The sequence below is a fragment of the Alosa sapidissima genome, chromosome 18 (genome assembly GCF_018492685.1).
Source record: "Alosa sapidissima isolate fAloSap1 chromosome 18, fAloSap1.pri, whole genome shotgun sequence".
NCBI classification, from domain to species: domain Eukaryota; kingdom Metazoa; phylum Chordata; class Actinopteri; order Clupeiformes; family Clupeidae; genus Alosa; species Alosa sapidissima.
This window is the reverse complement of record NC_055974.1, coordinates 3499323-3520937: the sequence shown is the minus strand read 5'-3', so window position 1 is coordinate 3520937 and position 21615 is coordinate 3499323. Positions and strand designations below refer to the sequence as shown.

Here is a 21615-nt window from a genome sequence, read left to right as displayed (position 1 = left end):
AGAGGCTGCCTTGCATGGGCAACTAAGCTGTTGGAGCAACAGGTGGCTGACCAAAGAGTGCTAGCGCCACCCTGAGGTGGGATCCTGTAAGAGCAACTGCTTTGTAATTCAGAGCCTGAGTGAGAGGACCAACTGTGTCCAGCGTGGCTATTTCAAGTAGCAGATGTGCTCAGGTTTTTTTTTGTTATTGCTTTGTAACTGTACTTATGAACTCATTCCAAGTAAAATTACATGGGGTGTTTCTTCAAAATATATTTTCTTCTGAATGCCTAAGTACGTAATAGTGGGATAATAGTGGGATAAGAGTGGGAATTAAATGAGGTATTCTCTGCATGTACGTGATACACGACAGCCTGAGATTATATGCAGGGGGCATCATCTGAATTGGGTCATTGCGACTGAAATAATCGCTTTTTGTTTGTTTGTTTGTTTGTTTGTTTGTATTGGACAGGCGAGCGGGAACTTGCGCTGGAGCAGCTGACCGCGTGACTCCTTGTTTACTTCTGTTTATGCAGCGTGGTCGAGTCATCCAGGGGCCGCAAGTGTCTGCCAGGCTGGCTTGTCACATCGCATCCAGTCTTTCTCTCTCTCTTCCTCTCTCTCCTTCCTTTTGCTCCCTCCTTTTCTCATTCATATTCCTTCCTAGTTTTCCATTCCCACTCCCCGTGTCTCTCCTGTCTTTCTCTCCCATGTCTATTCCTCCTTTGATCTTTCTCTTACATTCTCTCCTAGTTTTCCATTCTTTCTCCTCTCTCTCTCTCTCCTTGCACTGCTTCTTTTTCTCTCTTCTCCCTTTTCTGTTCCCCCATTTCTATTTATCTCTCTCTGTCCCTTGTTCTCTGTCTCTTCTTCGCCCCTCTTTCACTCTCTCTCTCTTCTCTCGTTCCTACTCTCTTCCTCACTCCCCATCTCATCCTCCTTTCCTGTGGCCATCTTAGCTCCTCAAACTGCAGCTCCTCTCTCTTTTCTTCACCCCTCTTTCACTCTCTCTCTCTTCTCTCATTCCTCCCCATCTCATCCTCCTTTCCTGTGGCCATCTTAGCTCTCCTCTAACTGCAGCTCTTCTCTCTCTTTCATCCTCCATCAACACCTCTGTCATGGCCTATTTGTTTTCTTGTACACTCCAGGTAACAACCCCAATCTGTTATTCTCACACAGGCGATAGCTCTTGGCAGGGAGAGAATGATATTCAGACATGATGCACTCAAGGGCGTAGGTTTGTTGGTCTCAGCTTGGTGGGGACATCCAATATATATATATATATATATATATATATATATATATTTTTTTTTTTTTTATGTTACTGAGTATGGAAATGCACCATAGTTTAGGATTGAATATGTCTATGAATTTATGCGACTCTAAATTATATTTGTATTTCTTTATTAATGCTTAACTGTAATTGGATGCAAATGCTGTAATGGTAACACTTTAGTGTCATGTTAACCATTACAGTAAGAGTAAGTTTTAAAGTCCGCACATCCAAATGTCTGACCTGGGAGCAGGTCTGTTTGTCTAACCATTACAGTAATACATTACTGATGTGTATGTATTAGGGCTCAACAAGGTCTGTATTATGTGTCATTGTACATGTATTAGGTCTTTATTTAGCAATTTCTTACTCAATAGGTGATGTATTCTTGGTAAATCATCAATAATAAGTAGCTGGTCTTGATCTAAGGTTACTGGTATAGAGTAGTATAGATCAAAATAGAGAGTTTACTGTAATATTCCTGAAACACTGTCTAAATATGTGACTAATAGTGACAGAATAATAACAAATCAGCACGTCCGCGTACCTCTTATGATGTCAGACCGTGGCCTTCCTGTCACAACTCAAACTGCTCTGGTCTCTGCATTCCACCTGGGAGTTCAAATCATTCTGTTGTGCATGTGTAGATGTACAGTATGCTTGGATGCATGGAGATAATGTGCAGACATAACCTCATGAGTCCCTGTGGTTCCAATGACAGGTCATGTATTTAGCATGAATGAAAAATGCATACATACTTATGGCTGCCTTCTCCGCTGGTGCAGCTTAATCCTCTTGTACTTGTTCTAACTCTAATTTATCTCCCCCATTCTCATTCCCTTTCCCCTTTTGCCCCTGCCCTTGTTCCTGCCGGTGCTCTAATGCCCAGACTGGCCTTAAGGTTGTGACACTTTTGAACCCTGGGTGACCTGTGTGTCCAGCTTGTGAGGCCTGCAGCTGCGATGCAGCTAAAAGCTCCGCTAATCCCTAAGCGGCGCTAATGATGAGCACCAGACCAGCGACCAGGGCAGGTGCCTTACTGTGTGTGGGTGTGCGTGTGTGCAATGGATGTGTGTGTTTGTGTGTAGCACATGTGTGTGTGTTCTTGCATGCATTATGTGTGTGTGTGTGGAAAGAGGGGATCAGGATATATGTGTTTGTGTGTGTGTGTGTGTGTGTGTGTGTGTGTGTGTATGTGTGTGTGTGTGTGTGTGTGTGTGTGTGTGTGTGTGTGTGTGTGTGTGTGTGTGTGTGGATGTGCATGGTGTGTGTGTGTGTTTGTGTGTGTGTGTGTGTGTGTGTGTGTGTGTGTGTGTGTGCATGGTGTGTGTGTGTGCATATTTGTTCGTGTGTGCACCCAACAGTTAAAGGCCTGTCTGATTCTGATGGCCCTGTAGCCCCCTATTCATGTGTTCCTCATCCTGACACTGCACATGCATGTGTTTGGGTGTCTGGATGTGTGTGTGTGTGTGTGTGTGTGTGTGTGTGTGTGTGTGTGTGTGTGTGTTTGTGTGTGTGTGTGTGTGTGTGTGTGTGTGTGTGGGGGGGGGGGGGGGGGGGGGGACAGGGTCAGTGTGAAGGCATGTGTGTGTGTGTGTGTGTGTGTGTGTGTGGGGGGGGGGGGTGACAGGGTCAGTGTGAAGGCATGTGTGTGTGTGGGGGGGGGGGTGACAGGGTCAGTGTGAAGGCATGTGTGTGTGTGTGTGTGTGGGGGGGGGGTGACAGGGTCAGTGTGAAGTCATGTGTGTGTGTGTTAAGGTAATTTATTACTCTTGTACTCACTGCTGACCTCTTAAGCTAATTGTTGTGCGATGGTTGATTCTGTGCTACAACAATTTAGAGGTTCTTGATTACCACAATCTTTGATAGCTATAACAATGAAATATGACGTAAACAAATTTTCTCTGTAAACAAATAGCATTAACATAGAATATTAAAACAATAGACATTAAAAATTCTGCGTTCATCTGTTTGTTTTCATGCTGCAGTCTTTATTCTGCCACTTTTAGAGATCGTATTCTGTTCAGGGCTCACACATCAGACATCTGGTCTGATTTTAACATGCAGAACCCACCGTTCCAGTGAAAAATTATCTTTTTGAACTAGCCTCAGAACTCCAGTCTCGTGGCCATACCTGATCCTCCTGAACACACCCCCTGGTCACCTCTGCCAGCGATGCACATACACACACACACACACACACACACACACACAGACAGAGACACACACACACACACACACACACAAAAGTAAACAGCAACACTCATCTGACCCTAATGAACGAGCCCTTTAGCTCCAGCGCCGGGCTTCGTGCCCGAGAGTGCCCAGCTGCTCCCAGAGGCCGTCTGCACATGCTCAGTGTGTTGGCACGAGGGGGCGTGTCAGCCGGTGTCCAGAAGGCAGGCGGGCAAGCAGGGCGGGGCAGGGTAAACAAACAGCTGTGGTGGGCAATATCCTCTCCTCCCTCCCTCTCCTCGCTCTCTCACTCTCCCCATCTCTCTCTCTCTCTCTTACTTTTTCTCTCTCTCTCCCTCTCCTCTCCTCCCTCCCTCCCTCTCTCTCTCTCTCTCTCTCTCCCTCTCTCTCTCTGAGTAGCCCATCAGATCAACTCCACTCAGGACCAGCAATCTGCGCTTTATCCCAGTAAACAGTGCGGTGAGTGTAAACACACAGCTGCCACTGCTGTCCACCCGGCCCACCCCACCCGGAGTTCTACTAGCCAGCGCTAAACCAGGGGTCCTGTGCAAACGAGAGGCTTTCTTATTTCTTTTAAACATACAGAACGGAAATGAAAGAGAGATTTAGTTGTACTTAGCATTTTAGTCTTAACATCCAAAATATTGGAGATAAATACAACCCCAAAACAGAAAAAGTTGGGATGTTGTGTACAATGTGAATAAAAACAGAATGTAATAATCTGCAAATCTCTTAAACTCATATTTAGCTGCAAAAAAGACACAGACAACATATCCAATGTTGAAAATGACGACGAAGGACTATTTCATGGAAAATATATGTTCATTTTTAATTGATACCAGCAAGTTTGGACGGGGGTAACAAAATGCTGGGAAAGTTGTGTAAAACAAAAGGAGGAATGTTTCACAACTAATTAGGGTAACTGGCAACACAATTGGGTATGAAAAAGGAGAGGCAGGGTCTCTTAGAAGTAAAGATGTAGGGGTATTCATCACTCTGTGTAAACCTGTGTGCACAAATGATGAAACAACGTAATTTTAATGCTAAATTGTGAAGTATTTAGGGAGTTCATCATCTACAGGACATGTATGATGAATCTATCCAACTTGTTTATTGCTCAATTCCAAACCCAACATCCTCTGAGGCCTACTCCTATAGCAGGAAAAGCCATTCAAAAGGAAGACTTCATTTGTGACAAAAAGCGACAGAAAATAGAAAAACACATGTGACTGTTGACACAGCAGGTTTTTAAGGTTAAGGTAAAGTTTGGGTATTTAGCACACACATTTAAACCAAAGTGCTTTACTTGTTGTGTTTGTTTGTTTATTAATTAATTTATTTATTCATTAATTTATATAATATAATGAATAAACAATGTTATATTTTTTGTCTAGATGAGTTTCAACAGCATATCTCACATTTTGGGAGGTATACATATAGAATTAATTGAGTAATAGTGACATTTTTTTCTGGTTAGTTTAGTCTGGACTAAATATTATCTAAATATATAGTGGTATTTACCTTACTGGTTTTGGACTAAAACATCTCCCTATTGCTTCAATTTGAAACACAAATGATCAAATGTATGCTCATGCGATTTCTATTGACATGAGATGTTGGCTGAGAGCAAATGTCATTCCTATCATTACCAGATGTTCTGCATCACTGCTTCATCACGGCATGGTCCAGGCTACAGGGGATGTTTGATCTCGTTCTCCATATAGGATGCAGGAAATACACGAGGAATGGTTTCCTCAGGACTAGTGACGTGGTCGTGGCATACCAACCATCGTATCTTCCCATTTCATCCTCTTATCTTGCTTATCTAACTGTCACGGTGACCTTATGCGTGTCAGATAGGCAGACAGGGATGATCGCATTGCTCACAGCAACCCTATTCACTGCTTTGTCAGGCTGGTGCATATCTCCCCCATTCCTATCCAAACTGAATGACACAGTGTCCTAAGTGCAGCCCTGGTTCCATTCAGGGCACGGGACTTCCCTGTCTCTGTGTGTTCACAGGAGTTAGAGAGGTGAACTGAGAGTGATACTCAATACGAGAAGTTTCAGACAGGAAATGACATGCCGCTGATTCATCTTCACCAATGGCAGTGTTTCTGCTTTCATCAGAGGAGGGGTATTGCTAAAATGATTGAGAGTGATGTTTATTCAAACATCAAACCATAACTACTGTACACAGCTCATCAGTTGGGTTATATCAGTTAATACATACACAAGTATTATTACACAAGTCCAGGTTTGTCAGCTAGCCAACCAGAAAACAAAAGTCAAGCTCTGAAAACAATGCTCCCCTTAGGCCAGATGTTCTCAAAGTGTGGGCGGGTCCCACTAGTGGGGAATAGAGACATGACAGGTGGGGCGTGATGAGCAGGAGGATTTTTTTTGTGCCAGTCTTTAATAATGCCTTTCTTTTTTGATAAGGAAGATCCAAGATTCAAAACAAAATAGCCACACACAAACATAGGAATCATAAACAGGCTGACATATGAATTAAAATAACATCTGATCCAGGTGGACTGAAATAGGAAATGTAATGTGGAAACAAAATGCGAAAATAATATTTTAACATTACCATTTTGCTGCGGTGAAGGGGTCAGGTAGGGCTTGAAAATCTCCCATCTTCAAAGTTTGAGAACCACTGACTTAGGCCATGCGAGTTTTCACTACTGATTCGTTACAGTAATATCAATGCGATTGTGTGTGTGATGCAAAGATTAGATGATGAAGGCATCCAAACCAGAGCTGACCTTTGCTGTGGCTGCAGTGTGCTGTCAGTGGCATGTGAATAGACCGAGCTCTCCTCCCGCTCTGGAGATCTGCTCCGCAACAGTTAGGTTTGGAACTCCGCGGCCCGCCTCGATGACGGCCGCTCCACACTGCAGTAATACAGTATGACATGTTCACCTTTACCATGCCAATTAGAAAAGGTCAGGAGTTGAGAGACGAGAGTCGAGAGACGGACCCGCGGACGTCCCCTAGTCCAAGCCTCCAGCAGTGAGGGTGCCAAGGAAATGGAAAGAGTTCATGTGTGTGTGGGGGTGTGTGCCTATGTGTGTGTGTGTGTGTTTGGGTGTGTGTGTGTGTGTGTGTATGTGTGTGTTTGAGTCTGTGTGTGTGTGTGCTTGTGTGTTTGTGTATACAGTGTGCTCCATGTCAATAAGTCTGGGAAATAAGGTCTGTGTGAATATAAACACCATGCTTCATGATTTGCGTGTCTGAAATGTTGTTGTGATAAATATGTTCCTGTGTTGATGAATCCATCCAGTGCTGCCAGTCCTCTATGGAGTTACGGCCATCATGAGCTTGGACGCATGTGCAACACGTAAGGCGTGAACATGGCGTGCTGCCGGAACTGCCAGAGTGACTTTCACTTCTTCATCTCTTCTTCTACATGTGCATCATGTCTTTGGGAGTCCTTCACACAAAGGAGAAGCAGCGACAGAGCCACACTGTCGAGATGTGGGCCCCCGACACAGACAGCAAAACATCAGGTGAGATTAAAAAAAAATTCATGAATGGATGGATTGAAAGTAGTAGAAAGTGAGTAGAAAGTAAGAACAGGTGACATTTTGACAATACATTGAAAGATTATGATAGTAAAAACTTGTGAATTGGTGTGATTATTGCAGTGTTAACCAGCAAAATGTTGTAGACAATTCATGTTTTGCATAAAAGCAAATTGTTTGTTCGATCAGTACAGGGGAATATGCTGGTGAACCAACAGAAATCACTGGACTGCAAAAACATAGATCAGTTTAAGACCTTAAAGACGGGGTCATCTTTTCCTCTCAGGATTGCTATGTGCATCAAAAAACTTGTTTCATGTGTGTGATTGGGGTTCAAAAAAGTGGAAGTGGAAGGAAGGGCCCTACGTGTGAGAGCTAGAGCTTGCGGGAGTGAAGCACAGCTAAAGGTCACTACTTCCCTTGTCAAACGGAAAAGTCTGTCCTGAAAGGCTCTTTGTCAGACACATTCACATACTTCTGCAATGTAATGTTAAGGCACATTAGTGTCCAGCGCTGATATCTGTACAATAAGCCTGTATTTGTACCGTACAACATGCTTCTATAGTCAAAAGAATGAGCATTCAGTCTTAAGGAGACAAATAATGTGTTCTTTCTCATCTGTTAACAGATTCTGACAATGAAAGCCACATCTCTGATGACGAGAGGGACATTCAGGTGTGTTCTCCATGTTACACACTTTGTGAGTGTGCTTTGTGTTGTGTGTATGAATGCAGGTTAATCTCTGCCTGTTCACTCTGCAGTGCGAGATTCTGGAGATGCAAAGGGACGAAGCCAATCAGAAACTCTCTGAGATTGAACAAGGCAAGCCAACCATAATGATCTCTAATGTGTTGAAAGTGCAACAAATGAGATTTTATTTTTCACACTCTCATACTTGAAAATGCGCTGAAGGAAAATGGATTTTAAGTAATTGATAGAGAGATGAAATTTTGTGGAGCTTTCTACCAAATGGATTCCTTCAACATATTAGTCATCCCCCACTGGTTTTTAGTGTCTCGCTAATACAGTGTTCTGCTCCTGAATCTCAAGTGAGATTTAGCACTACATAAAAACTGAACGATTATTTCAGAACATATCTTGTATTGACATTCTTGAACCTATTCTAGAAGCCTTGAGATTGCCTGTGATTGACATATCAACCACCGTGTGTGGGCGCTAACAGAGCATTCAGAGCCATCATGGCGCCCATGCCCTGCTTATAGAGCATTGCTGTTGAGTCATACTGATCTGCTCCAAATGCATGCAGCCTCTACACAGCTACTGAAGGAAATTGATGCCCTGGAGCTGCAGTTCCAGGTAGAGCGCGCCTGCAGGGAGACTGCAGAGGCCCTGGCTGTGAAGGTGCGTCCGGTCTTCATCATGCCTGTTCCTCCTCCTGACTGATCATAACCACTTTGCTGACGTAACATCAACAACATTTTATTAACAGTATTTCTACATTCCAGTCAATTGCAAAAATACAAATAAAACATTACAAAAACTTCTGTAGTTCTGTGTGTGTGTGTGTGTGTGTGTATATGAGTGAGTGTGTGTGTGTGTGTGTGTGTGTGTAAGTGTGTGTGTGTGTGTGTGTGTGTGTGTGTGTGAGTGTATGAGTGAGTGTGTGTATGATTGTGTGTGTGTGTATGTTTGTGTGTGGCAGTCCTCTCTTACCCAACCTGACCTATGACCCAGGTGACAAAAGAGAACAAAGTGCTGAAGAGACAGAGCCAGGCCCTGCTGCCACTTATCCCAGAGCTACCAGAAAACCTCGACCTTCTGACCTCTGACCTGGAGAATGGTAGTGACCCTAGCGCAGTGGGAGATGCTGATGCTGACCTACTCCTGCAGAGCCAAGCCCAGATTCAAGGTGGGTCCGAGTACTTTTTCTCTGGTTCTCACGTTCCGGAGAGTAGAAGGTCTAGTGCGCAAGTATTTTTATTTGTTTTACTCTATATTATGAGTTTCAATGTCTTTCTTTGTATTTATTTCTCTTTGTTTCTCTCACTTCTTGTTACCCTTCTTCAACATCTGATTTCACTTCTTTTTCCTCTCTGCCCCTCTCCTTGACTTTGGCTTGTGTGACTGTCCAAATTCCTCGCTCTCCACTCCACATACGAACGTACCCAGAGCTTCAGGCCTCTCTGGACGACCTGCTGGCTGAGAAGATGCGCTTGAGTGAGCAGGTGGAGATGCTGCAGAGAGAAAAGGCTGACCTCACAGAACAGGTGACCAGGTTTCACAAAAATAGACTTTGAGTATGGCTTAGATATAGTAGATAGTCAGACTTCATATAGACATCTAAATTATACCGTTACACAAAGCAGTTTAGCTCTTGACTATCTTTAAGGAAAATTCCAGTATTTAGCACTTTGAGTCCCTTTTCTGGTTTGTTTTGGATGAACTACTGTAGAGTGGTGGACACCGAAATTTTGACAGTTGGTCCTGTCTCGACTTTTCTGACTCGTTTTGAATCGCCTTTGACTAGTCAGAGTGGCTGCCTACAAGCATGTTCAAACATGTCCTAAAACAACCCTTAACGTTCGTTAACTGTGCAACTCACCGAGTTCGAAAACCGAAAACGAACGGAATTTTACGAGGAGCGGAAACGGAAACGAAAACAAAATGGTCTTCAATAGTTCCAGAACAGAAACGTTATTCTGAAATCCACGAAACCGGTTAATAACGTTTTTTTTTTTCGTTCTCTCTATAGTTAAACGGGAAATTTCAGATAGGCCTTGTCAGCAACAGACAGGTTCATTTATAAACAGGGTTGGAATTATAGCGCAAGCCTTTGAAGATCTCCATATGGATAAAACTTAGGCTACAACCAGGTAAGGAGTTTAGCACGTATCCAGAAATATTTTTGATAAGAAATTATTTATAGGCATAGGTTAGGCCTACAGTAAGTCTGTAGGCTATGGGATGGATAGCCCATCTGAATGTTTTTGGATGCCGCCTGTGATTTATTATTTTTGGGCATAGCTACGGTATAGGCTAAATCAAATAATGAGTATGTCTATTCTAAAGGTAAAGTCCACAAAAATAGACTTCATAGGCCCGCCAAACACTGCCGGAACTTTAATTTCTCGGATTTTTTGCGTTCCGAACCGGTTCAGGACCGATATGTTGGTGGCGGAACGCATGCAAGAACGAAAACGTTAAACATAGGCCTACCTGAACCGTTCGGAACGGAACGTTTGAAAAATAATTTCGTTTTCAAGCCCTGGTATAAACTTCCGCTCAATATTTGAGCCTGAAGCATAGACGGTGGCGCAGTAATATCAACGTGCAATGAGTCTTCCAACAGAAATCAATGGGATTTTACAAAATGCCAAATAAAACACGACAGAATCTGTATTTCGCTACGCTACTTGTTTTGGAACATCAACGAACACCACTAACCACTCAGTGAGTTGCACAGTTTTGAAAACGAACGTTAAGGGTTGTTTTAGGACATGTTTGAGCATGCCTGTAGGCAGCCACTCTGACTAGTCAAAGGCGATTCAAAACGAGTCAGAAAAGTCGGTGTCCACCACTCTAGTTCATCCAAAAAAAAAACAGAAAAGGGACTCAAAGTGCTAAATACCGGAATTTTCCTTTAATTCTGGGTAAAGTAAGACTAAGTAGGTAATATAAAAAAACATGGCCGCCTGAGTAACCACATCTAACCAACTCAGCTCAATTTTACCCAAGCAGAACATGACTGACCTCACAGAACATGACTGACCTTACAGAACATGACTGACCTCACAAAACATGACTGACCTCACAGAACAGGTGACCAGGACTCTCTCCTTCCCCAGGCCACACACTGCCCGGGTTGCTGTCCAGTCCGCATAAAGCAAAACCTGTGGTTACGGTTATGGGATTTAGAAGACACTTTCGTCCAAAGCTAGCCTGGAAATCCAGACCCGGAAATCTAGAAAGATTAAGGGTCTGGCCACAAGTAATGAAAATGGCCCAACTCGAGCATACATTTGAAAATATCACTGCACGCAATTGGATAACACTATGACCAATGTTTACTGACTGATTCCGTACTTCGACGATTGGTGCAACTCGGTTTCATGGGCAGAGGTAATGAGCATCATTAATCATTGCCAGAGTAACTCGCTGAGCAAATTGAAATTGTGCTCTCACGAGAACTCTGGATTTCCAGGGTAGTCCAAAGCTTTTAAAAGTTGGTAGTGTGATGTTCACTAAATCCTAGCAAAGTGAACAGATACTGAATATAGACCCAACCAAATGAAGGCTCAATACTTGTTACAAATCGGGTTTGTTTCTGTTGGTGTTCTCTGATAACCAAAATAGAAACCAAATTGCCACATGAAGTAAAGGTTGCATATGTGTTTTCCTTTGCTCATCTCTGAAAGCTCACTCGTGAGATGGAGGAGAAGGAAACCCTCTTGAAAAAGATGGCCAAACAGACCAAAACAGTGAATAAGATGAAGAGAGGTGGGCAGGCCGAGGGACTCTACCCCTGTGTGTCAAAGAGACTTTCAAACATTCAGTGAATTCATGTTGTTTTGTATGTCCATGCATGTCTGTACTGTACACGGTGTGCTTTGTGGATCCGTAGTCTCCCACTTGGTGACTGAAGAGTTTGCAGAGATGTCACAAAAGCTGGAGATGGAGCAGGGACTGAGGCAACATGCAGAGATCTTTGCCCACCAGGTACTCCCCCCCCCCCCATTCTCTCTCTTTTTCTCTCAGATTGTATTGTGTGTATGTGATGGCATATCTCACATGCATTTCCCATTTTCTTCCAATGTGTTTAAACATAAGAATAGAATTAAGAAATATAATATTCAGGCTCTGGTTGTTTATCTCCTAACCTGTGGAGGATGTGTTTTCAAAACATTTCTATATGTTTACTTTGCTTGTTGCTGTTGCTTGTAGTGGATTTGCATCCCTATCTACAACTGTACATGTGTTTGTGTGTGAAACAGTGTGTATATTGTGTGTGCAGTGTATGTGTGTTTGGATGGTGTGTGTGGGTGTGTGCATGTGTGTATATAGTATAAGTATAAGTATATTATCCCATTCTGTGAATTAGTGAAACACACTCAGCACATAGTGAGGTGAAACACACACTAATCCCGGCAAAGTGAGCTGCCTGCAACAACAGCGGCACTCGGGGAGCAGTGAGGGGTTAGGTGACTTGCTCAAGGGCACTGCAGCCGTGCCTACTGGTCGGGGTTCGAATCGGCAACCCTCCGGTTACAAGTCCGAAGCACTAACCAGTAAGCCAATGTGTTTGTGTGTGTGTGTGTGTGTGTGTGCATGGTGTGTGTGTGTCTGTATGTGTGTGTGCATGGTGTGTGTGTGTGTGTGCATGGTGTGTGTGTGTGTGTGTGTTTGTGTTTGTGTGTGTGTGTGTGTGTGTGTGTGTGTGCATGGTGTGTGTGTGTGCATATTTGTTCGTGTGTGCACACAACAGTTAAAGGCCTGTCTGATTCTGATGGCCCTGTAGCCCCCTATTCATGTGTTCCTCATCCTGACACTGTGCTGAAAAGGAGGTCAGACAAAACACAAATACAAACAATATGTTCGCACGGCCCCTCACAGACAGGTGTTTAGCAAACACACACACACTGTCATTATGCCTAGGGCCAGCATTAATTGCCCATCCTGCTTAATGGGCCTTTTGGGGGCCTCCCTCAATCTCTGGTGGCTGGTAATTAACGACAGTTGCCACGGTCACATGGAGGCAGCGGGCAGGCTTGGACACTCCGGCATCCGGCGCGGCCATTGAGGCTTTTGTCTTAATTGTCGAGCGTTTAGGAAGCCCTCGTCTCCAAGGAGTTTCACCTGTGAAAGGGGACCCCTGCTGCTCTGCTCACATGTGTCTCTCTCTCTCTGTCTGTGTGTCTCTCTCTGTGTGTGTGTGTGTGTGTGTGTGTGTGTGTGTGTGTGTGTCTCTCTCTCTCTCTCTCTGTGTCTCTGTGTCTGTCCCCCTCTCTCTTTCTCTGTGTGTGTGTGTGTGTGTGCATATACATGTGTAGAGGACATTTATAGTATACACAATGTGCACAGTACCCTTTTGTATGTGTGTATGTGTTATATAAAGTGAAGGTCACAAATGAACAAAACTCTCTTTCACTTCCCTTTCCTGTTGGAGTTTGTCTTGGTTGCTTTTGCAATTCCTTCCACAATGGTCTCAATTATGCACATTCTGTGTAGCCTAATCCCAACAAACGCTGAAAGCTTTTTTCACAATACTGAATCATCCTTACAGAACATATGCTGTCAAAGCAGCAAGTACATACCAATACAAACAAAGCGGCAGACCACATAGTGTGGAACAGAGACATCTATAGACCCTTTCAAGAGAGTTCCATTATCAGCATCATAGTTGGCCCCACAAGACTTCCTTTTTAACATTCCATATGTTATCTTAATGCAGAGGAAGTAGATTGGGAACCAAATAGAATGTTCAAGCATTGTTTTTGTTTTTATTGTTGAAAGGGTCTATAAAGATGATACAGGAGTAGCCACATCCAGGTACTGCAAGAGATGTTCATTGAAAGGCAGGGTTTGTTTTGTTATGTGTCGACTGTGCAAGAGAATGCTGCCAAGGTGGCTATTGAGCTTGCTGGCATACTGTCTTGCCCTACTATTTGCCATGACTGCAATTATGAATCTATTTCACTTCATCCTTTGCTTTTGAATACACGGACAGCAAACATTTACTTTGAGAAAGAGCTGCAATCTTCATTATATGTGATTATATGTATATGTGAAATGATATACTTTCATTTACAGAAGCTTTTTTCTTTTGTGTAGGGCTACAGAGGATGCACAATTAGAATAGCTACCAGAGACATACACAATATGCTTAGATCTGCTAGTGAGAATGGAATTCAATCAAACTGAATATATATTGTCACTATTGATCTATAGCATACACCTACTGTACACTTTGAGTGAGTAGCCTATTGAGAGACGAATAAGCTGAAAAGGGAAGTGTAGAGGGTTTGAGGAAACAGTCAGAATAGTTTGAGGGAGGGGTTAGTGCTTGGACAAGCACATCTTTACAACTCTGAGAAAAAGTGTGACTCACCTTGATGGTTGCACTGACTGATGTGATGTGTAATCAGATGGACTGGTTTAGGTGCTGATCAAATGTATGAAACCTGCAGATCTAGGTCTAAGTCATGCATTAATCTGCACAATGATTAGATTAATTGTGTCCTGATTTTAAATCCATTGACTGAAATAAATCAGTTCACAGTAAATGATAAAATGTATTGGTTTTATGTACTAATCTAACTTGTATTGATTAAATATATTTGTTGAAATGATTAAATGTATTTGTTGAAATGTTAGTTTTTCTGATATCCGGTCTAATGATTTGAATTGAGATTAGATTCATCTGATGTATTGCTTTGTATAATGATTGAATATAGTCATTTGTTTTGTGATCACGAATCTGTACAGTAATCAGAAGCAGGGACGTTCTGAGCAAAAACATTATTTTTTCATTCCTGTTCCAGTGTTCCAAGGCCTCTCCTCTAAATGGTAACCGGTTAGAATGTTATAGAAGAACGTTTAATAATGTCCCTTTATAAATTACATTGTCTTTACAAATTGATTTATGGCACAATACTATAGGCTTTCTTTTTTCCCAACAGCCTTAAAGTTTAAAGATTTGAAAGTAGGCAAATAGGCCTATATAATATATTAGATCTTAAAAAAATGTCTGATACTTGGAAAAGGCTATTAGATATTGTTGGATATGAAAATCCTTTTTATCAACTAGTAGTTCTAGCCAATTATTCTAGGGAGATTTATATAGTGATTATATCTATACTGATGAGTGTATTGGTCAGGTGTATTGATTTGTACTGATCAGATGTGTGTATTGTTCTGATGAGGTGTGTTGATTTGTATAGTGATCAGGTATATTATCGATTTGTACAGTGATCAGGTATATTATTGATTTGTATAGTGATCAGGTATATTGATTTGTATAGTGATCAGGTATATTATTGATTTGTACAGTGATCAGGTATATTATTGATTTGTATTGTGATCAGGTATATTGATTAGTAAAGTGATCAGGTATATTATTTATTTGTATAGTGATCAGGTATATTATTGATTTGTATGGTGATCAGGTATATTATTGATTTGTACAGTGATCAGGTATATTGATTTGTATAGTGATCAGGTATATTGATTAGTAAGGTGATCAAATGTGTGTAATGGTTTGTGTGCTGACCAGGTGCTAGTCCAGAGGCCCAGTGGTGAGATGGAGCTGCAGCTGCAGCAGGCCCTGGAGCAGATAGCCCAAATCAGCAGCTCCCTGGGGGAGATCCGCCTCAACTACCTCAACCAGGTAACCCCCAGGGTGTGTGTGTGTGTGTGTGTGTGTGTGTGTGTTTGTGTCAAGAGTTTGTGGGTGTTCTGTGGTTGGCTCTGTCTAAGGTCAGTGCCTTGAGTAAGTAAGTGAGTAAGAAAGTAAGAAAGTATTTACTGTATATAGAGCGTTTACATGTACAGAGTACAACACAAAGCGCTCCACATACAAGACTTTGACACACAGGACAAATTATGCTGGACAGAACGGCGTAGTCGCCAGCGTACCCATGACACCAAGACATACAAAATAGACAACAAACAAATAATAAAAAGTAAAACATAAAAAAATAAAACAAAAGAAAAGAAATTGAAAAAAATTAAATAATATGTTTGTGTGTGTGTTTGTTGAGAGGAAGGGTCAAGATTTAGTTCCCATCTCACTGTCTGTGTCTATGTGTGCGTGTGTCTATGTGTTTGTGTGTGTGTGTGTGTGTGTGTGTGTGTGTGTGTGTGTGTGTGTGTGTGTGTGTGTGTGTGTGTGTCCAGGCTGAGCCAGGCTCTGAGCTGCCGGTGCTGCGGGAGCAGCTGCAGGACAGCGAGCTGAAGAGGACTGCACTGGACGCCCAGCTTGTGGAGGCCCACAGGACCATCGCCGAGCTGCTGGGCCAGGGTAGGGCCAAACGATCCCCTCTCCCAACACACTGCACTCAACACATGCATCTCTCATCAGCAGCGCACAGTGGAACCCCTCTCCCACCACACTGCACCCAACACATGCATCTCAACACATCCACCACACCACACTGCACCCAACACATGCATCTCAACACATCCACCACACCACACTGCACTCTCCCACCACACTGCACCCAACACATGCATCTCAACACATCCACCACACCACACTGCACTCTCCCACCACACTGCACCCAACACATGCATCTCAACACATCCACCACACCACACTGCACCCAACACATGCATCTCTCATCAGCAGCGCACAGTGCTGTGCATTTGTTCTGAAGTGACTGGCAAAGTGAACTGGCTGGTATTGAGCAGTTGAGGGTTTGGGATTTAAACCTGGGCCAACTGATTGTCAGACGGTGTTGTAACCGCTGATCAACACACTCATTTTTTTTATCTGTACTTGTCCTTGGTTTTGCACCTTGTAAACACTGACAACATAACATTCCATCAAAAATACTATTTAGACAGGTGGGTTCCTTTTCTTTTCAAGCGCCATGTTGAATATTACTACAGAGTATAGAACAACTATAGAGTACCATATGGATCTATTGTATGTCTCACTCTCTGTCTCTCATTAATGCTAAATTGTGTCACATTGTCATTGTTGATTTCTCACACGCACGGCTGGGTTGTTAATTGTTGTCACACTTGAGTCGTTAATTGCCCTCTCTGTGCCCTAGTTAAGCAGCTTCAGGATAGGCTGCAACTGAAGACGGAGGGGCAACCTAACGAAATGGTCCAATCAAAGCAGAAGACCCCAAGCTTTGCCCTTTCCCCTCCTTCTCCTCCTCCTCCTCCTCCTCCTCCTCCTCCTCCTCCACCTCCTCCTCCTCCACCACCTCCACCACCTCCACCAGTTTCAAAGACTGCTGACAAGTACGGTCAGAGTTCACAGATGTCACACAAATGTGGGGCTTTTCACAGCACTAGTATACAACATTTGGCTGAGTTCTCATAGATCTCTCTGGGTGTTTATGAGAATATGTAATGAGTTCTTTTTATGCAATATTATGAACTGACATATTTTCCGTCCTCTTTTCAGCCCATTGGCTGAGTTGAGGAGCAGAAGAAAGAATGCAGGAGATACAACAGACCCAAAGGGTGAGTGTTTAACCAGTAGACGTAACCTTAATGCAGTCATGTTATAATTATAACAGATGTAATATTGCAGAAAGAATATTAGAACCATCATGAAGGTATTGTATAGCACAAGAAATGCATTTGATCACACTGACAAGAACAGGAACAGAAAAGATCCACGTGAGATATTGCTCATTGATGAACAGAAAAGATCAACGTGAGATATTGCTCATTGATGAACAGAAAAGATCCACGTGAGATCTTGCTCATTGATGAACAGAAAAGATCCACGTGAGATATTGCTCATTGATGAACAGAAAAGATCCACGTGAGATATTGCTCATTGAGGAACAGAAAAGATCCACGTGAGATCTTGCTCATTGAGGAACCTAACATTTCCCACCTGTGGGAGCAGCTTGCCAGAGAGAATAAAGGAAAAGCGCTCCATCACTTTGCCTACTTTACCACCCAATGGGAGGTGATTTTGCAGGCGTTACTCATGATGACTGAGAATGAAGACGTGTCCTCTCCTGTGGTGCTGCTGACGTGCCTGGGGTATTTATAGATGATGGGATGACTGTATTTGGCTGGTAACTGGGGTATTTATAGGTGATGGGGTATTTATAGGTGACTGTGGTATTTATAGGTGATGGGGTATTTATAGGTGACTGGGGTATTTATAGGTGACTGTGGTAGTTATAGGTGACTGGGGTATTTATAGGTGATGCGGTATTTATAGGTGACTGGGATATTTATAGGTGATGGGGTATTTATAGGTGACTGGGATATTTATAGGTGGTGGGATATTTATAGGTGATGGGATATTTATAGGTGACTGGGGTATTTATAGGTGACTGGGGTATTTATAGGTGATGGGGTATTTTTAGGTGACTGGGATATTTATAGGTGACTGGGGTATTTATAGGTGATGGGGATGACTGTATTTGGCTGGTGCCTGGGGTATTTATAGGTGATGGGGATGACTGTGTTTGGGTGGTGACTGGGGTATTTATAGGTGATGGGGTATTTATAGGTGATGGGGTATTTATAGGTGACTGTGGTAGTTATAGGTGCCTGGGATATTTATAGGTGATGGGGTATTTATAGGTGACTGGGATATTTATAGGTGATAGGATATTTATAGGTGACTGGGGTATTTATAGGTGGCTGTGGTATTTATAGGTGACTGGGGTATTTATAGGTGATGGGGTATTTATAGGTGACTGGGATATTTATAGGTGACTGGGGATGACTGTATTTGGCTGGTGCCTGGGGTATTTATAAGTGCCTGGGGTGGGTATTTATAGGTGATGGGGATGACTGTATTTGGGTGGTGACTGGGGTATTTATAGGTGATGGAGTATTTATAGGTGACTGGGGTATTTATAGGTGATGGGTATGACTGTATTTGGGTCGTGACTGGGGTATTTATAGGTTATGGGGATGACTGTATTTGGGTGGTGACTGGGGTATTTATAGGTTATGGGGATGACTGTATTTGGGTGGTGACTGCTGATGTGGAACAGGGCCCTATTATCTTTTTTTCCCCCTGTATTGTCTGATGAAGGTATTTGGTTATAGTTGATACTTGTAAATGACTAGTGAGGAAATATCACCTAGTTTGTGATGAAAGGTAATTGATTGGAAACTTGGATTTCTTTAGTTATCTTCCACATCCTAGAATATTGTGTTTTCCTTGGTAACGCATTTGCTTGCATTGTACCTCCTCACTTCTCAGTCACTCTGCTTAAGTCAGATGATAAGACATGCAACTCAGGTGACGCCTATGTCTTGTCTTCTCAGCGGGCCATTCATCTCTAGACATGAAGTGCAGGGCTGTGGATGAGATGATGGAACGAATTAAGAAAGGGATTGTTCTCAGACCCGCCAAGAAACCAATACAGGTGAGACACTGACACACACACACACACACACACACACACAAAAGCATGAAAGAAGATCTTAAAATGTATCAAACATTCAGCACAAATGTAGCAGCTGCATGTGTTACATTGAGATAACTAACAAACAGAGATTACGGTAATTAACCGAGACCCCTGTGCATGCTTTCCCTTCAGAGTGCCTTTGATGAAGAGGACAACAAAGTATGTTCCATTTTTTTTACCAAAATATGACATAACCATCTACAACTGTGTATCACCAATAATTGAATTTTGCATTGGCCTATGTAGTCGATCCAAACTGGTCTATATTGTTTCATACTTATAGGAGCAGAAGATTGAGAAGAGAAAGTCTGCTATTGTTGAACTCCAGGGGATGCTGGTACGATGTATATACGTGTCTTATTTAGATTGCTACAAAGTTATATACAGAACAGTTATATAGTGTCCAATAAGAGAACATTTTTGTTCCATGCATATGCAGGAATCCATGAATAAGCGGGGACCCATGAGGGGGGCCTCCCGGAAACGCATCAGTCGGAACGTGGGGGAGGCGGAGTTACAGCTTGTCCTTCAGAGGAGAAGGCGAGCCATGGGTGATGAACAAGAGGCCCGGCCAACCACCACCGCTGACTCCACCGCAACAACTTCACCCAAACAAGGTTCATTGCTCGTGTTGTATTTAAAAGCCTCCCACTCCAGAGAGATAAATCTTCCATTGGTTATGTTTTAGTGTGTGTGTGTGTGTGTGTGTGTGTGTGTGTGTGTGTGTGTGTGTGTGTGTGTGTGCTTGAAAGCATCATGTGTATGAGGTAAGTTGAGGTGTGTTTGTGCTGGCTTTAACAACAAACTGCTATATGCGACTAGTTGACTATTAGAAAAAACTTGCCAACAAGAAAAAATCAGTAGTGGTGAAACCCCTAGCATGGTTCCGTGTTCGACTTATCTTCCTCTCAGCTCAGTACAACGGCAGCCCCAGACTACTGTCTTTTCCCTCCCAGGGGGTGACCTTGCCTCGGATGCCCCAGCCTCGAGCACTCTTCCCTGGGCTGGAGAGAGTGGCAGTGCCCCTGTGCTGCGAAGGCTGAAGCAGAACCGGGAGAAGAGGAACTCGCGAATCCGAGCCTCTCAGTGCATCTGGGAGGATGTAAATGTTTAGGGTACATGAAGTTTGTTGACCAATGAGCTTTTTGTGTTTGTGCTGTGGTTTCTCTGTAAGCAATCTAGGGTCAGTGGGCATCAGAGAGAGACAACAGGTCTAAAGATGTAAAAACTGCAATGTTTAAATCTGTAGAATATTAGAATATAAAACACTTTTGTCCTGTGTCAATATGCACAGAGAAGTACAGAGAAGAGAGAGAGTGGGAGAGAGGGAGAGAGAGAGAGGTGAAAGTTCTTTGCATTCTTTATATAAAAGACTCTCATTTACATCAGTTCAGCAGTTATCCATTCTGTATTAACCATGCATATCTTTGTTCACAAAGTTTGCATTTGTAATAAAATTGTAATATCATGCCCTGATGTTTGCTGACATTTAAAGGAAGTGGAAACACTCATCTTCACAAGTTGTACTCAGGCAACATGTAAGGGATAGACATCTTTGCAGACATTTCCCATTTGTTTTCTGTTGGTCCCATTAAAGGTGCTCTAAGTGATGCCACACGTTTTTAGGCTAAAACATTTTATGACAGCCCAGGCTCCAAAAACGGCAACAAAAACAACCTGGGCAAGCCCATAAAAACATAACAAACTGTTCCAGCAAATCACAGACGAGGTGCACGTTTAGGAGAGTTTCAATTGCACAGGAGCAGCACGGGAAGGAGGGGGAGGAAGTAGTGAGCTAGCTCTCTGTTTTGTTTGAAAGTCAACAGAAATGACGTTACCCAGCATACCCAGGACAAAATGTGATGGATAGGCTGGAATTCGACAAATGGTATCCTCTTGGAGAGTGAGAGAGTTGGAACTGACTGAAGGAAGCTGGGTAGAAGGGTCTTAAGAGGGGGCTGAGAGAGAAGCTGTAATAGTGCTAATCTTGTCAACAAAGAAATGTAGGAATGTATCACATGTATCTGAGGAAATATCAAGACTGCTAGATTGAGGGGTGTTTATAAGACCAACCTTTAATACAATATCTGATACCACCTTGATTAAGACATAAATTCACAGTGTAATGACCATTCTCTAATTATTGTTTTGTTTTTTTGTCAAGAAAGGTTTCTGGAAATTACTCACAAAACAGACTCCAATTACACTGGACATGACAAAGTGCAGTAGAAGCAATTTCATGGCCATTTTGGTTTTCCATCAATCTTTTTCTCACCACTCTAAGCTTTCAGACTACTGTGCCCATGGTTATGTGGCTGTTTTAAAAGCCTTCCAGCCTGCTCTGCACATGGTATTTAAGCACATGCATGTACCTCTGCCATCACAATTTGTTAAAAGCTTTGGAAATTGAGGGGATGCTGCACTCTGCCATTGTTCTTTTATTTTTACTACCTCCAGCTTTCCTTTCCGCTTTCACCCAGCTGCCAGCAGTTGCAACCTGTTTCACCCTCCCAGCTATTTGAAGTGGTCTCTCATATGAAATCCTCCTCTTGCCACTCAG

At 42.8% G+C, this 21615-nt stretch overlaps 1 protein-coding gene across 2 annotated transcripts; it reads left to right on the top strand.

Moving 5' to 3' along the window:
• The first annotated feature begins 6877 nt into the window (after nucleotides 1-6877).
• Nucleotides 6878-20526, top strand: shtn2 (shootin 2). Of its 2 annotated transcripts, none has more exons than XM_042070114.1 (17): nucleotides 6878-6960; nucleotides 7604-7650; nucleotides 7737-7797; nucleotides 8243-8337; nucleotides 8671-8845; nucleotides 9106-9203; nucleotides 11352-11433; nucleotides 11558-11652; nucleotides 15206-15319; nucleotides 15829-15952; nucleotides 16710-16905; nucleotides 17072-17130; nucleotides 18913-19013; nucleotides 19188-19214; nucleotides 19339-19392; nucleotides 19495-19672; nucleotides 20012-20526. In XM_042070114.1, exons 1-17 carry the CDS (start codon nucleotides 6927-6929, stop codon nucleotides 20167-20169), a joined length of 1698 nt encoding a protein of 565 aa, XP_041926048.1. In that variant the 5' UTR covers nucleotides 6878-6926; the 3' UTR covers nucleotides 20170-20526. The 2 variants fall into 2 exon arrangements, with proteins under 2 accessions (XP_041926048.1, XP_041926049.1); XM_042070115.1 differs by having other exon boundaries at nucleotides 19968-20236.
• The last annotated feature ends 1089 nt before the right edge of the window (nucleotides 20527-21615 follow it).

Bases quoted from the DNA above. Each gene is read 5' to 3' on its own strand.
- shtn2 (XM_042070114.1), top strand. From the start codon at position 6,927: ATGTGGGCCCCCGACACAGACAGCAAAACATCAG. The intron at 7,651-7,736 runs GTGTGTTCTCCA...TTCACTCTGCAG, and splicing joins ATGACGAGAGGGACATTCAG to TGCGAGATTCTGGAGATGCA. The intron at 8,846-9,105 runs GTGGGTCCGAGT...GAACGTACCCAG, and splicing joins GAGCCAAGCCCAGATTCAAG to AGCTTCAGGCCTCTCTGGAC.